Source organism: Rousettus aegyptiacus, unplaced genomic scaffold (genome assembly GCF_014176215.1).
Source record: "Rousettus aegyptiacus isolate mRouAeg1 unplaced genomic scaffold, mRouAeg1.p scaffold_m13_p_1, whole genome shotgun sequence".
NCBI lineage: Eukaryota > Metazoa > Chordata > Mammalia > Chiroptera > Pteropodidae > Rousettus > Rousettus aegyptiacus.
In genome coordinates this window covers 110,032,511-110,048,008 of record NW_023416284.1, presented here as the reverse complement: position 1 = coordinate 110,048,008, position 15,498 = coordinate 110,032,511, and the positions used below count along the sequence as shown (strand labels likewise).

The following is a 15,498-nucleotide window of genomic DNA, read 5'->3' as shown; positions in this document are numbered from 1 at the left end:
AGGATTATTCCGTAATGACTTTGTATTGTACCTTAGAGAATCAGGTTAATTTCCTTGTAAATTTTCTCTTTATTCATCCTTCGGCTTAAACAAGTTCCATCTTGAGTAATGGTACCTCACTATGCCTTTTTCATGTTGGGCTAACAACGGAAGCGTTCTCTTTTGTTAATTTAGAAACTCGTATAAGCTAGGGAGGTGCTATTATATTAGTTTACACCCTATCCTTCAGTCTCTTTTTTTGGCAAGAAAGGATTCCTAGATGTATTCAGGGCCATCTTTAATTTTCGTGTACTACCATTCTAAGACCTAAGCAATCTGTTTCTGAGGTTTTATTTTAGTCTACGACTGTATACTTATTTAGAAGAGTATTCTAGGTTATAAAATCATTGAGTCTAATATGTCATTTTGAGCACTTGAAGATTTGCATTCCTCTTTTCATTCTTTCTGGTTATTTTAGAATGACAGATGAAGAAAGAAATGAATTGGAAAGACAAGTGAAAACTCTTCAAGAAAGTTATAATTTATTCTTTAGTGATTCTCTGAAACAACTACAAGAATCACAAACCATAGAAGATATAAAGGTAGAGGAGAAGGTAATATTTTTTATTTAAAACATGAAGCTGTTTCAAGATTCTCAGTTTTATTGCATGATTGTAGGATTATATATCAGTAGTAAAGAAATGGCTTTGAATTGTGTCCATGGAAAAAACATGGATGGTTTATTTAAGTATTTGGAGATTTTAATGTTTATTAAACGCGATCTTACACTTGCTGTCATCTGTTTCTGTGACATCTTAATCTCTGCCTTGCATGGTAAAAGAAAAGAATCATTCATTTTTCTAACTCTCCTCTTTAAAAGCCATTCTTCTGCTGCTACATTAGGTGATTTGCAGATGTTGTAAAATAGCTGGAGTCATCTCTAAAGGTGACATTGGAGTGTTACGGGATTTGTTTGATTGTCAGAGATATCCATGAAATTTATTTGAGTAATACTGGGCCGTGTGTTATAGTGAGGATGCCCTAATATCTTGTTAAAGTATAACAGAATTCACTTAAAATTCGGCCTGTCCTTAAACTTTTATAACTTGATAGATAATACACATTCACAGTATTCAACACAGTTTTCAGTATTTAAAAAATTATCTCTATATCCATTTCCCTTACTCCTGGAATACTTTATACATTATTTGTCCTATTTTGGGGGTATGCAACAATTTTTCTGGTTCATTAGTTTTCAACTGTCTGAGGAAGTCTGTATGCTGTAAACATCAATAGCATGGGGTCTGATAATCTTTTTCATGTTAGTAGACTAATCTCATCCAATTGCAGAAAGCATGATGGCCTTCTAGGTATGTGTTCTGTTTTCTCACTATCATTTACTCTGTTGTGTCCTCACTAACCTTGTTAATGTACACAATATTAAGTTTTCAATTCACAGATGCATGTTGTTTTCAAAGCTTTTATCACATCCTGTGCTGTTGAATAGATCACTGACATAGATCACTTGTGCATTTGAGCTGCCTAACATTCACAGCATTGCCGCGCCTTGGTAAGTAGAGGATTTTTATGTTGAAGAGCATTTATTTTACAAAATGCAAACTAAGTTTCAAGAAACTCTGCCCACTCTTGAATCACAGACTGACCTGAGAATTTTGTATTTCTTTTCAGCTGGATAAAGTGATTGCAGGCACCATTGACCAGACAACTGGAGAAGTCCTTTCAGTCTTTCAGGCAGTTTTAAGAGGCCTCATTGACTATGACACAGGGATCAGGTTGCTTGAGACACAGCTAATGATTTCTGGCCTAATTTCACCAGAATTAAGAAAGTGCTTTGACCTCAAAGGTGCTGAAAGTCATGGCCTCATTGATGAACAAGTTCTGTGCCAACTCACAGAACTGAATCAAGCAAAGGAGGTTATTTCTGCTGTATCACCTAACACAATTCCAGTGCTGGATGCTCTGACTCAAGGTGTGATATCAGAATCCATGGCCATCAGAGTTCTTGAGATACTGCTTTGTACAGGCTTTCTAGTTATTCCAGCAACAGGAGAACAGTTGACCCTACAGCAAGCTTTCCAGCAGAACTTGATTTCCTCAGCATTATTTTCTAAAGTCCTGGAAAGGCAAAATATGTGCAGAGATCTTATTGATCCTTGTACCTCTGAGAGGGTGTCTTTAATAGATATCATACAAAGAAGTATTTTACAGGAAAACACTGGGATGCGGCTTCTACCTGTCAGATCACAAGAAGGGGGAAGAATAACATTAAAATGTGGAAGAAACATCAGCATTCTGAGAGCGGCTCATGAAGGTCTCATAGACCGTGAAACCATGTTTAGGTTATTAGGTGCACAGCTTCTTTCCGGAGGTCTGATCAATTGCAACTCTGGTCAAAGAATGACTGTTGAAGAAGCTATGGCGGAAGGGGTGATTGACAGAGACACTGCTAACAGTATTCTCACATATCAGGTTCAGACAGGTGGAATCATCCATTCAAACCCTGCTAAACGTTTAACTGTAGATGAAGCAGTCCAGTGTGATTTAATAACTTCGAGCAGTGCTCTTTTGGTACTAGAGACTCAGCGAAGCTATGTTGGACTCATTTGGCCTCACTCTGGTGAAATATTTCCCACGTCTTCTTCCTTGCAGCAAAAATTGATTACAAATGAATTAGCATACAAAATCTTGGATGGTAGGCAGAAAATAGCTGCTCTTTATATTCCAGAAACTTCTCAGGTCATTGGTTTGGATGTTGCTCAGCAACTAGGAATTATAGATAATGACACGGCATCGATCTTAAAAAACATAATACTTCCTGATAAAATGCCAGACTTGGGAGATTTAGAAGCTTGTAAAAATGCCAGAAGGTGGCTCTCTTTTTGTAAATTCCAACCATCTACAGTCCATGATTACAGGCAAGAAGAGGATGATTTTGATGGAGAAGAGCCAGTGGCAACGCAGAGCTCAGAACAAACTAAAAAATTATTCCTGTCTTATTTGATGATTAATAGCTATATGGATGCAAACACCGGGCAAAGACTTTTGCTGTATGATGGAGATTTGAATGAGGCTGTTGGTATGCTATTGGAAGGCTGTAGTGCAGAATTTGATGAGGACACACCCAGAAAAGAATGTATTGATGTCTTAAGACTGCCTGGTATATTTCTGAATAATACCCCAAGTAAAGAAAAGGATGAACGTATAACTTCACCAAGCAGTTTTGATAAATGTCATTGCAGAGAACCTAAACATAAAGAAATCCCTGAAAATACCTTAGATGAAGAGTTTAATGAAATGGAAAATAATGTTTTCAGTAGTGAATTTTATCAGTCAGAAAAGCTGGCAAATACAATAGCAACAGATCGTCCACAGCCTGGACTTGCAGACGTTAGCATGTTTAGACAAGACTCTGAAAACATACCTAGAAATGGTAAAAATCAAAGTCAAGTTGAAACAAAGGAACATGAACCTGTAGATGAATGTAGTCATTCTAAAAACATTCAAAATTTTGCAAGTGATTTGATAACAGATTCTATTGTGAAATCAAAAGGTAGTAGAAGCTGTGATTTTAATGAAACAGAGATTGAAGATAACATAAACAGGGATTCAAGTATCTTTGACTACTCCCCCAGGCTGAGTGCCCTGTTAAGTCAAGATAAATTAAGGAATGATCAGGGAAGTTTTAAAGATGTACACACCACAGAGAGCAATGGAAATAAATGTGAAGTCTCTACATTGCCATCCGATGACCAAACCATGTTATGGGGTCAAAGAATGGGAGAAAAATTTCATGACCAGTTTCTGGGAATTGCACCCATAAACATCAGTTTACAGGTAGAACAGAAATCTGGACAGAAATCTTTAAATATTGGTTATAGTGATCTTGAGGTACAATATCACAATGATAAATATGTTTCAGATACTTATGGTGAAGATGAAAAAATGCATGTTGCTTCTCAGCAGAAACCTGAAGACAAGCAAAATGAGTCCAAAGAGAACTCCTGTGCCACAGCTTCAAGGGGCGATATTGATAATGCCAGTGCATCTCAGGTGTGCACCACATCATTGCTTGAAGAAACTGTCAGTGCTGGTGACTATGAAACATCACTACTGGATGAGCACCAGAGTGGCACAGAGACAGACACTGATAGCGATGATGATTTTTATGATACTCCCTTGTTTGAAGATGATGACCATGATTCTCTACTTCTTAAAGATGATGATTGTGATTGTCTGCAACCTGAGGACTATGATATGCTGCAGAAGGAAAATGATGGGGCTGCTTCTCCTGGTGATGTTTTTTATGATGTTTCCAAAGAGAATGAAAATTCTGCGGTGATTCAGGGGCAACTAGTTGATAGCTTAAGTGTGAGGGGAAAAGCACAGTCTCTTCAGGATTTTGTCATAGGTACTGAGAAAGCTGAATTAGATCCTGGTGAAAGAATACATTCAAATTCAGTTGGCTCATACAAGGTCAATGAACAGTTGCCGGAAATCATATCAGAAAGGGAAAGTGCAAATAACCTTGTGGGTGCTGAGTCTGGCTCACTGACTGATTATGAAATTGTAAGAAGAAAAGAGAGCATCAGTGCTTCATTAAATTTTGACGACACTTGCTGTTGGAGAGGGAGAAAAGAGTATGTAACTGGACAAGAATTTACATCTGATACTAATCATTTAGATTCTATGCAAAATGAAGAAAGTTATGAGGATTATGTATATGACAGTAATCAAGATGATGAATATGATGATGATGATGATGATAAAGAAGAAGGAGTAGGAGATGAGAATGAAAAGCCCACATGCCGAGATGAGGCCCAAGGTATGGATATCCAGTTGTGTTCTACCATCACGAATGAGAAGGAGACCAGCCATCAATATCAAAGTGTTGATAAAATGGCTTTCATGGATAAAAAGGACGATTACAGTTCTTTAGAAAAACAGCAAAGTGTAGATGTTTTACAACTAGAATCAAGTAGTAAAAGTAGCTTAGTTACCGAAAGAAGCAATCTTCCAGAATATACAACTGATTTTATTAGTAAAAGCAAAGAAACTCTGTTGAATCATGAAATGGCCCTTAAGGATATATTGCTGCCTATCATTAAAGACACTGAATCAGAACACACCCTTGGCCCTGTAGGTATTTTACATAATAATATCACTTCAACTTCCGAATTAGGTGATGATGTAGTGAACAAAAAGGTTAAGTTGATTCAAGGGCCAGAATCTGCTGATTCTATGAAAGATAATCAATATTTTGAGAATGTGATGCATCAAGTTGACTCATCTTTTGATAAAATCATTTGTTCTGAGCCAGATTTAATAAGAAAACCTGCTGAGGAAAGCCATTCGTCATCCTCTGCCTCTGTACCTGTTAAAGATCGTCAAGGGAATGGAAGAGAGCTAATTAAAAAGGGAGATGACAAAAACAATACATTAATAGAAGATGAAACATCAATTCATAAAATTTGCTCAGGTAAAGGAGAAGGGCTTACAGAAGGCCTAGTAGATGATAACAAAAATCTCAAACTTTTGCCTAATGAAAGTACAAGTGAGTGTCATGATTTAGTTAATAGTCAGTTTCCATTTCTGCAAAGCACAGACAATGAAGAACATAATCAAAATGGAAGCCTTAAAAAAGCAACTGTAACTCTCAAAGATGAACCAAAAAGTCTACAAACAATGGTTAGTAAAAGTCCTGTCCAATTTGAGAATCTTGAAGAAATATTTGACTCATCGGTTTCCAAAATGATCAGTGACATTACTTCAGACATTATATTGTCTCAAGGGAATACAAGTACTGAGAAAGATTTATTAACTGACAAACCTGAGAAAGAGCCTGATCTCTTTACTTATTTAAAACATTGTGCAAAACATGTAAAAGCAAAAGACATACTGAAACCAAATGAAGATACCCCAAGCTATACTCTAATAGCTTCCCCTCCCATGAAAAAACACTTACAATTAGGAGTTGATAATGCAAAAGAGAAGGCCACCCTTACCCAAGAAGATTCACCTCTAAATGAGACGGTTCAACGGAATGATCTCTGTACTAAAGAAGGTCTCTCAGAAGGAGGGATGGATATTCCTCAGTTCACACCAGAAAGGAATGAAAGCACATTTTCAACTTTACCTCTTAGAAATGTGGAAGACCTTGGGGAAAATACTGACTTTGTATCATCGGGACTATGTGCAAATGAAATAAGTAATACTTTAAGCACTGACTACTCATTCTTAGAAATTAACAAAAAGACAGAAATAATTGATCAACAGCCACAAAAAGAAGAAGACTTCTCTCCGGGATTCCCAGAAAAGGAGGTTCGGGTTCCTGAATTATCTCAGGTGTTTGTTGAGGATGTAAAGAACATCTTAAAAAGTAGATTAAAAGAAGGTCATGTGAATCCTCAAGAGGTTGGAGAACATTCAGTCTGTGCAGACACTAAAATTTTAATTCAAAGCTTAATTAAAAGGTTTAGCGCATCACAGTTGGTGAGTGAAGCATCTAGTGTGCCCAGCGACTGTAAGATCAGTGACTCCGCTGGAATTTCTTCCACGAATAATTCACCAGAACCAAGAGCAGAGAGTAGAGACGACCCATTGTGTGTTGCAAATCTTAAGTCTGAGCTTCTCCTTGATATACTTAAGCAAAATCAGAATAGCCAGAACATTACAGGAGTGTTTGAATTGATGAAAGATTTAACTCAGATGGAGTATGATCTAGAGAAAAGAGGTGTTTCATCTAAAGTACTTCCACTGCAACTTGAAAATATTTTCTACAAACTGCTTGCTGATGGATATTCAGAGAAAGCAGAACGAATTGGAGACCTGAATCAAAAATCATCTACTACTTCTGAGATGGTGAATGAAAAGCAACAGATTCTTGATGAGCTTGAAAGCAAAGAAGGAAACCACGGTTCCCTTAATTTACAAAATATGAAAGAAATTGGACCAGAAAACTCTACTGTGTGTGCAGCAGTCTTGCCAAGAGATGGGAAGCTGGAGGAACAATTCAGTGATTTCCCAAACCGTTTGGAATGTATTTCAGGGTCAAAAGAAATGACTTCTGGAGATAGCTTAATTGAACAAGTAAGTTGACTTTACATTCTATATGGAAGTAGCTGCATGAAACATTTTGGGATAATCCTGTAATTTTATTTGCTTTAAAAACCTTCATAAAGACTAATGAAATAAAATATCCAAATTTGTGTTTAGTTTTCCAATGAGTTACATCAGTGTTTACAGCACACATCAAAAATGCACGAGTATCTGGCGTTGCTTCAAGATATGAAGCCTCCCTTAGACAACCAAGAATCTCTGGATAACAATCTAGAAGCTTTGAAGAACCAACTTAAACAGTTAGAGGTAAGAATTGTCTAATGCCTATTATGGATGGTAGTCAGCTGATGTTAATTTGGAAAAATAAGCATAGCATTTTACTATTATGTTTCAAATATTGGTTCCATTAGCGTTTCTCACTAAATAGTTGTGGAATATGTATTTTTTTGCAGACATTTGAATTGGGATTGGCACCAATTGCTGTTATTTTAAGAAAAGACATGAAGTCAGCAGAAGAATTTTTAAAGGCTCTTCCCAGTGGCTTCCCCAGAGGACACTTTGAAGAATTGAGGATAAGCCACCAAAGTTTACAGAATGCCTTTTCTTCCCTCAGCAATGTGTCTTCAGAAAGAATGAAACACATCATGCTCGCAATTGACTGTGAAATGGTAGGCAACAGAATGCTTCACATTGATCAAATTTGAGATTTGAAGAAAATTTGATTATTTAAAAATTTAGTCATAAGATGAAATACTTTATTTTTGGTGTTAACCCCTTAAAACAGAATCATCATTTGTAGGAATTTGAAATTTGTGGGCAGAAATAAATGAGCAATTTTGTTTTCTAGTCAAAACTAGCAGTTTCCCATGAAGAATTTCTGTGCAAACTTAAGTCATTCTCACATTGGATATCAGAGAAGAGCAAATCTGTGAAGGATATGGACACTGTGAATATTCGAGATACTGAACATGTAAAGAAAAGTTTGGAGTTTCTCAAGGCAAGTATCAAAATAAATAAGAAAAGGCACATTTAAAAAGCTCCGGATTTAATATAATAAATGTTTAGAAAAAAATCTGACTTGCTAAAGCTCTAAAGTATTATTATTATTATTATTTTTTTGGTCACTCGAGATATTTGTTCATAGTTGAGACAACTATAAAATAATCACAACTTTATGGATGTCATTCTGATGCTGTCCCAACTGCCTTATCAAACTCTTACTGCCACCGACATGTTGATATTTGTATTTATGCATTTATTTTTACATTAGTTAAATTCATAATAGTATAAATTATCCATATAAATACATCACAGTATAAGTGGTATTTATGTATTAGTCATTTTTATCAGGGCCCCTTTTTTTCCCAAGTTCTTAATTTGAACAGCATGCCTCACGAATGACAGGCTTCTGGCTTCTGAGTCAGAAAACTGAAATTGTGGCCCATTTAATTTATGTTTCAGATTCCCCGTGGTCTCGTTTATGTGCTACCACAATTTACATGGATACTATAAATACTAGCAAGCGATATTTTAATGTTGATGTTTTCCTTCATTGTGTTAATATTGGATCTTTACCTTTTGTCAGAGTTACATTTTAAGCGTGATGTGGCAAGCAAGGCTAAAATATTCTCAGAGGGTTTATCTTATATATTAATTACCACAGTATTTAAATAGTTTCATCATTACCATTTTTATTAGATGATGAATAGATTTTTGACTAAATGAAAAATGTAAGAATATCAGTAAAACCTTGAGTCCCTAATGTAAGAAGCATTTTAAAAATAAATATTATTAATGTAAACTGTATATTATGGCTTAACTCTCTGTTGGTAACTTGTACTGCTTTCTTCACAGAATGTGTTAAAAGACCTTGGACATACCAAAATGCAGCTGGAGACTACTGCCTTTGATGTGCAGTTCTTCATTTCTGAATATGCACAAGATCTGTCTCCCAACCAGAGCAAACAACTGCTTAGGCTCTTAAATACAACTCAGAAGTGTTTTCTTGATGTACAGGAATCAGTAACTACCCAGGTGGAACATTTAGAGACTCAATTACAGCTAGAACAAGATCTTGATGATCAGAAGGTTTGCTTTTCTTTGTGAAGTTGGAATTCTTTGTTTTTAGTTCTTCAGAGTGAAACCTATAATGCAGATATCCAGGGATTATGGCATGATAGGAAAGATTTTTCTGGAGAAGCAGTTAATGGACAGGGCATAGTATAGAGATTCTTCAATATGTAATAATATTGGTTTCCATATAATGCTATAAAATATTGATTTTAATTTTCATGACTCCCTGAAACTACTGTTTTCAGGTGAGAGTCTTCACTTTTTTTTTTCTAGGAGTAGGATATATGGATGTACTCAAATTTCAAGGGATAGATCAATGAACATATGAATAAAGAAGGTTATGGGTATAGTATTTGTCTGGGTGTTGGTATGGCACAGCAGTTCAGAACGTGGGCTCTGGAGCCAGACTGTTTGAGTTTACATCCCAGCTGCACCATTCACTCATTATGTAAATTTGGGCAAGTCACTTAACCATAGTTTTCTTATTAGTAAACTGGAAATGGTAGCAGCATTTACATGGTAGTATTGTGAGCATTGACTAAAAAAAATAAACATAAAACACTCAGTACCTTGCCCAGCATGTGTTAGGCTCCTAGTAAGCATGATCTCTGGATGTAAGGTTAATAACTAGTGTGTGTATATATTTAATAGGAAAATGAAAGACACAACAAATTTGACTTGTTAAATAAATCTATTAGATTTATTTAATCTCTTAGAATATATCACTCTAATTATATTCAATACAATCGGTAATGAAAAAAGAGGAGGGAATGGAATTAGACATAGTGATTAAGTAAAAATATTGCATGAAATATTCTTTTTATTATCTCTAGAAGCACCCAGGCATTGTCCCTAGCATGATAACCTATATACACATTCGAATATATTAACAGACAAATCACGACTAACTTCTGTTTTGATATCCTTTTACAGAATTAATTGTGTGTGTCGCAGGTTTCAAGAGCTTAAGAAAATGGAATGTTTCTTCCTGTCGGTCAGAAGTTCCATCTCTTACATATGTGCATGGCCAGTATTCTGTTGAGCAATTTCATCCAAACATGATCTCTTTCTATGTATATGAGACATGCTCTTACTTTCTGTGTCACCTTGCTCAATTTGTACCCCACTGCTATCATGTTTACAGCATACTTAGAAAAGCTTATTTAGAGGAATCTTGCAAAATGTGTTCTAATAAGGAACTTTCACAATATTGTGTTTATGACCATCACTTAAGGTGCTTTGGTTTTGTTCCGCCTTAGATTGTGGCAGAGCGTCAGCAGGAGTACAAAGAAAAACTTCAAGGGATATGTGATCTCCTTACCCAAACTGAAAATCGCTTGATTGGCCACCAAGAAGCCTTTGTGATTGGAGACGGCACAGTTGAATTAAAGAAGTACCAGTCCAAGCAAGAGGTAGAATTTGGTTTTGCATCAGTGGGTCTATGTTGATATTAATTTTGATTGCTATTATTTGGAAAGAAGTTAGAATTATTGAAAAGTAGCAATCATTTTAGTTTTTTCTGAGGCCAGGCATACTTAGATACCCCCTGGGCCTCCTGAGCTATAAACTTTATATAAGAGTTACATTTCCAACTTTACGGAAGCCAAGTCATTTTTCTTGACTGGTTTTTGGTGAGATGTTGAGTGCAGAAGATATAAAGGAGGTTTGACCGGAAAAATACCTTGGGTAATGAGTTAAAACTTGTATCCATTTAAGGCCCATCCACTCACTTGCAAATCAGGTGAAACAGGCAACACTTTGGGTTCTTTGTCTTTTTTTTTTTTTTTTTTAGCTCTTTCTTATTCCCTCATCTTACTCTGTAATTTGTTTCTTTTCATTGAAAGAACAAACAATAAGGACAGATGAAGATGCTTTATTTTGGTGTCAAAAGAAAGAACATTCTCATTGTAACTAGATAGCTCTTGGCCAAATTCCACACTCTATACATTGTTAGCTTTATAACTTAATATTTTTAGCCTCAGTTTCTTCATTGGTCATAATTTCATGGCTATGTTATTGTAAGAGTTAAGTAAATATGGTGTGTTAGTGACTAGCACAATTAATGTTACATAGTAGTGGTTCAATAAGTAGTATCTTTTTTAACTTAAATGCTTCTCAGAAAAATTCAGGGAAGCTTAAAATAAAGATATGGAAAATAATATGAAAGCTCAAACAGTACAATATAGAGAATGAAAATGCAAAGTAAAGGAGAAAGAGAAGAGGAAAAATTGCATAGACATATTTAGACAGAGGAAAGCTGTAACTGCTGAGGAGACTTCTTAATTTTGAGCTTCCTAGCAGCCAAGGCAAAGAAGCAAACATTACATATTATAGAGCTCTGGTGTTTAAAAGAAATTATCTTAGTATAGAAATTATTTTAGGAATGACATGGCTCTTAACTTAGAGAACTATTTGTTTTTTTCTTGAGAAATATATAATAAAAAATAAATGTTTAGAAACAGAATGAATAATATGACTACGTGTTTAAAAGCTTTTATAAATGCGCTCATATAATGTAAAAAATTGTGGCATGTGCCAATATGTATAGCCTATATACTAAATACTTTATTGTTTGCAATATTTTATAAACCACATCTCTTTGTTAAACATGAAAATCTCATACTTTAATGCTATTTGAGACTTCAATTTATACTAAATATTGTGATTTAAATAAACCACCTCAAATTAACATATTGAATATGCCTTTTCAGTCTATACATGCTACAATCTCCTTTTCTGCTCAGTGCCTCTTTTAGAATTACAACTCTGAAAAAATTAAATAAGTAGTAACAATAGATTTTTTCCTTTTGTGTTACAAGGAATTACAGAAAGATATGCAAGGAAGTGCACAGGCATTGGCAGAAATAGTGAAGAACACAGAGAACTTCTTAAAAGAGAATGGTGAAAAGCTGTCACAAGAAGATAAATCTTTGATTGAACAGAAACTTAATGAAGCTAAGATAAAGTGTGAACAGCTTAATTTAAAGGCGGAGCAGTCGAAAAAGGAGCTGGATAAAGTCGTGACAACAGCAATCAAGGAAGAAACTGAAAAGGTCCTTATTCAGATATGCGGTACACTGTTGCTTTGTTGAAAATGATTAGTGCCACAGCATCTTGATTTATTAAGTGATATTAGACAGTGGTAAGCAATAATTAACACCAGGGTCTGGAATTCTAGGTTTCCAGGTTTATAATTGATCAAATACTACAAAACGTTTGAAGAATCGGCTCTGCTTATCTTTTAAAAAAATTTTAAGTGGGATTGTGAAATGGTGAAATGTACAGGGACTCATTAATTATTGTTATGGTTGAAATTTTGGAAATGTACTTCTAGGAACAGTAGAAATTTCAAAATAACTTCCTATTCCTCTAAGGCTTAATTTCAGTGTATTCAGTTTTCAGTTTGTGTCAGTTTTTAGTACCCCCACTCTAATTTTAAATGATCTAAATATTTACTTCTAGGGTGTCTCAAACTAATGCCGCGGCTCGTATTCAGAATGCCCACTGTGAACTTTCTCCCCTAGGTTGCAGCCGTGAAGCAGCTGGAAGAGAGCAAAACCAAAATAGAAAACCTTTTGGACTGGTTGTCAGATGTTGACAAAGACTCAGGAAGGATGGGGATAAAACAGAAACAGGTAATTGAACAGAATGGGACTCATTTTCAAGAAGGTGATGGCAAGTCAGCGATTGGAGAAGAGGATGAAGTCAACGGTAACCTGTTGGAAACCGATGTTGATGGGCAGGTCGGAACCACTGAGGAAAATCTGAACCAGCAATACCAGAAAGTTAAGGTTTGTTATCTTAAACATAATGCTATTGTAAAATTCTATTTTCATAGCATATAGTTTTTATTATTTAGCCCCTGTGTGCCAACACTGTTCTAGGTACTTGGGGTTCCCCAGTGAGTGAAATATATTCCTTGCCCTGGTGCTTGCATACTAGAGTTTGAGGAAGATAGAACAGGCAATGAATAACTAAATTCCGTGGCATGTTAAAAGGTAACTTTTTGCTAAGAGAAAACTATTGAGTTGGATAGGGGTGGTTGAATGTGGGGTCGGGACCAATTTTTAGTTAAATAGGGTCATCAGAGTAGGCCACAATGAGAGGATGAGACCTGTGCAAAGCCTTAAAGGAGATGTGGGTCACCAAGCAGATATCTGGGGAAGAGCTGTTACCAGGCAAGAGAACAACTGGAGAAAAAGTTTCTAAAGTGCCTAATCGAAGTGAGGGTAAGGTAGGGTAGGAGAGGCCAGAGTGCTTGGAGTGGAATGGGAGAGGATTAGGCTATATAGAAAGAGCTCTGAGGTAATGGGATTAAGTCCTTTGGCTTCAAGTAAGCCAGTATAAGAAGTGTGGAAAATTGCCCATGAGGGTAATTATCTTTCTTTTTGGTCATATTCGCATAGCATATTGGGGTTAATGGAAAAAGCTTCTTATGGCTGGAGAGAAAGGGACTGTGGCCTCCCAAGTCCTTACCCACCTTTCCCCTCCATCCTCAGAGCTTCCCTAAAGGCCTAAGTAACCCCTAGCTATGTATACCTGTGACCTGCTTGCAGCATACCTGCCAGAAACTCTACTCTCTGCTTTCGGGTTGGATTTTAATCTCTGGCACGTGTCAGGCTCTTTGGGAAGTGTCAACATATGTGATTTCATGTACTCCTTTCAGCAAACCTGTGACATGTAGGGGTTATTGTCTTCGTTTTTCACGTGCAGGAAACGGGCTCAATGAATCTAGCGGCTGCAATGTTCTCTTTTATTGTATGTGTTCCTCTAACTTCAATGGGCTTCTCTGGATATATGATGTTTCTTGCTTAATTATTGTCATAGTGTTTCTATAGCTTTAAAATGACAGATTCTTTATTTTCTATTTAAATGTGTTTTCAGGGTATTCATAAAAAATATCACACCCATTTGCTCAATAATTAGGTAAATAGCAGTCTCTTTAGGGTGGTTGAGAGGAAGCAGTAAAATGAGATCTGATTGTAGCTGCTTGTTTGAGAAATCGAAGAGAAATTTGTTACATTTCTTCTAAACTTCTTAAAAACAGTGCTTGTCCTATGTGATTATTTATTCTAGAGAAGATTGGAAGTCTCTTTAAGATTAGACTGCTCAAAATGTAGCTTTCGCTATTCCGAAATTCACCAATGAAGAGAGGAAATACTGTGCATCTTGAAAAGGTTAACAGGAAGCCAATTGTCTGCTTATAGATCATTTAAGTCTCTGGGTTCTGAGGCAACAGAGAGCTCCCTACAGCTTCAGTGTGACCCCGTCAGTGCTTTAAAGTTGCCATCTATTTGTTTTCACGTAGGCCCAACATGAGAAGATCATCTCTCAGCACCAAGCTGTCCTCATGGCCACTCAGTCTGCACAAGCCTTGCTTGAGAAACAGGGTCACTATCTATCTCCTGAGGAAAAAGAGAAACTGCAAAAGAACATGAAGGAGCTGAAAGCGCATTATGAAACTGCACTGGCGGAGTCAGAAAAGAGAATGAAGTTAACACATTCCCTGCAGGAAGAGTTAGAGAAGTTCGATGCTGATTATAGTGAGTTTGAACACTGGCTGCAGCAGTCCGAACAAGAACTTGAAAACCTGGAGGCAGGTGCAGATGATTTCAATGGTTTAATGACCAAATTGAAGAGGCAGAAGAGTTTCTCGGAAGATGTTATTTCTCACAAAGGTGACTTGAGGTACATCACAATTTCTGGAAACAGAGTGCTAGAAGCAGCCAAATCTTGCAGCAAAAGAGATGGCAGTGGCAAGGATAATATCGACACTTCTTCAACTCACAGAGAGGTCCAGAGCAAACTGGATCATGCTACCAATCGGTTCAGGTCTCTTTACTCTAAGGTAATTTTATTTTTATGTTTTAAAGGGAAGATCAATCTTTGATTATAGTTTTCATTCTAGTCTCTTAACTTTTGTTTTGGGATTAGAAGCAAGAAACTTAAAATTTAAAGCAGAGAAAATAAGGTAGTTTCATCTTATTTCCTTCAGTATTATTTATCTCTTTTACTTCTGAAAAATATGTTTAAAGATTAAGACCCTAAAGTTATTCTTTTTTTCCTAAAGTTATTTTTTTTAGTTAGCTTTGAGTGTATTCTAGGCAGCCCTTAATTTTGAAACTCTCTAATACCCGTTTGACCACCAGGTGGCGTTTACGTTTTGTCTCCAAGCAAACAGTGACTTGATACTTTTTGGAGCCTCTCAAGCTTGAGAATTAAAGTTTCATCTCAGATCAATTCCCTTCACAAATACTGCAAGTTTTGCTTTACAGATATATTTTATCAGTGCATTATTTTAATACTTAATGGCTAGCTTTAGATTTTAAGTTTCAGTTTCCTCTTACTCCCATGGACAAGTAAAAGAGT

The 15,498-nt window shown here is 36.1% G+C and overlaps 1 protein-coding gene across 22 annotated transcripts in view; it reads left to right on the top strand.

Annotated features, from left to right (window-relative positions):
- DST (dystonin) overlaps window positions 1-15,498 on the top strand; it is a 398,831-nt gene that overhangs the window by 267,594 nt on the left and 115,739 nt on the right. For 16 of the 22 annotated variants that reach the window (XM_036230186.1, XM_036230189.1, XM_036230197.1 and 13 more), the window contains 10 exons: window positions 458-593; window positions 1,669-7,086; window positions 7,213-7,362; window positions 7,509-7,724; window positions 7,904-8,053; window positions 8,911-9,144; window positions 10,389-10,541; window positions 11,949-12,182; window positions 12,654-12,920; window positions 14,438-14,977. In XM_036230186.1, coding sequence (XP_036086079.1) covers window positions 458-593; window positions 1,669-7,086; window positions 7,213-7,362; window positions 7,509-7,724; window positions 7,904-8,053; window positions 8,911-9,144; window positions 10,389-10,541; window positions 11,949-12,182; window positions 12,654-12,920; window positions 14,438-14,977 — 7,498 coding nt within the window. The remainder of the gene's footprint in view (window positions 1-457; window positions 594-1,668; window positions 7,087-7,212; window positions 7,363-7,508; window positions 7,725-7,903; window positions 8,054-8,910; window positions 9,145-10,388; window positions 10,542-11,948; window positions 12,183-12,653; window positions 12,921-14,437; window positions 14,978-15,498) is intronic. The other 6 variants (XM_036230672.1, XM_036230457.1, XM_036230502.1 and 3 more) reach the window with 1 other exon arrangement.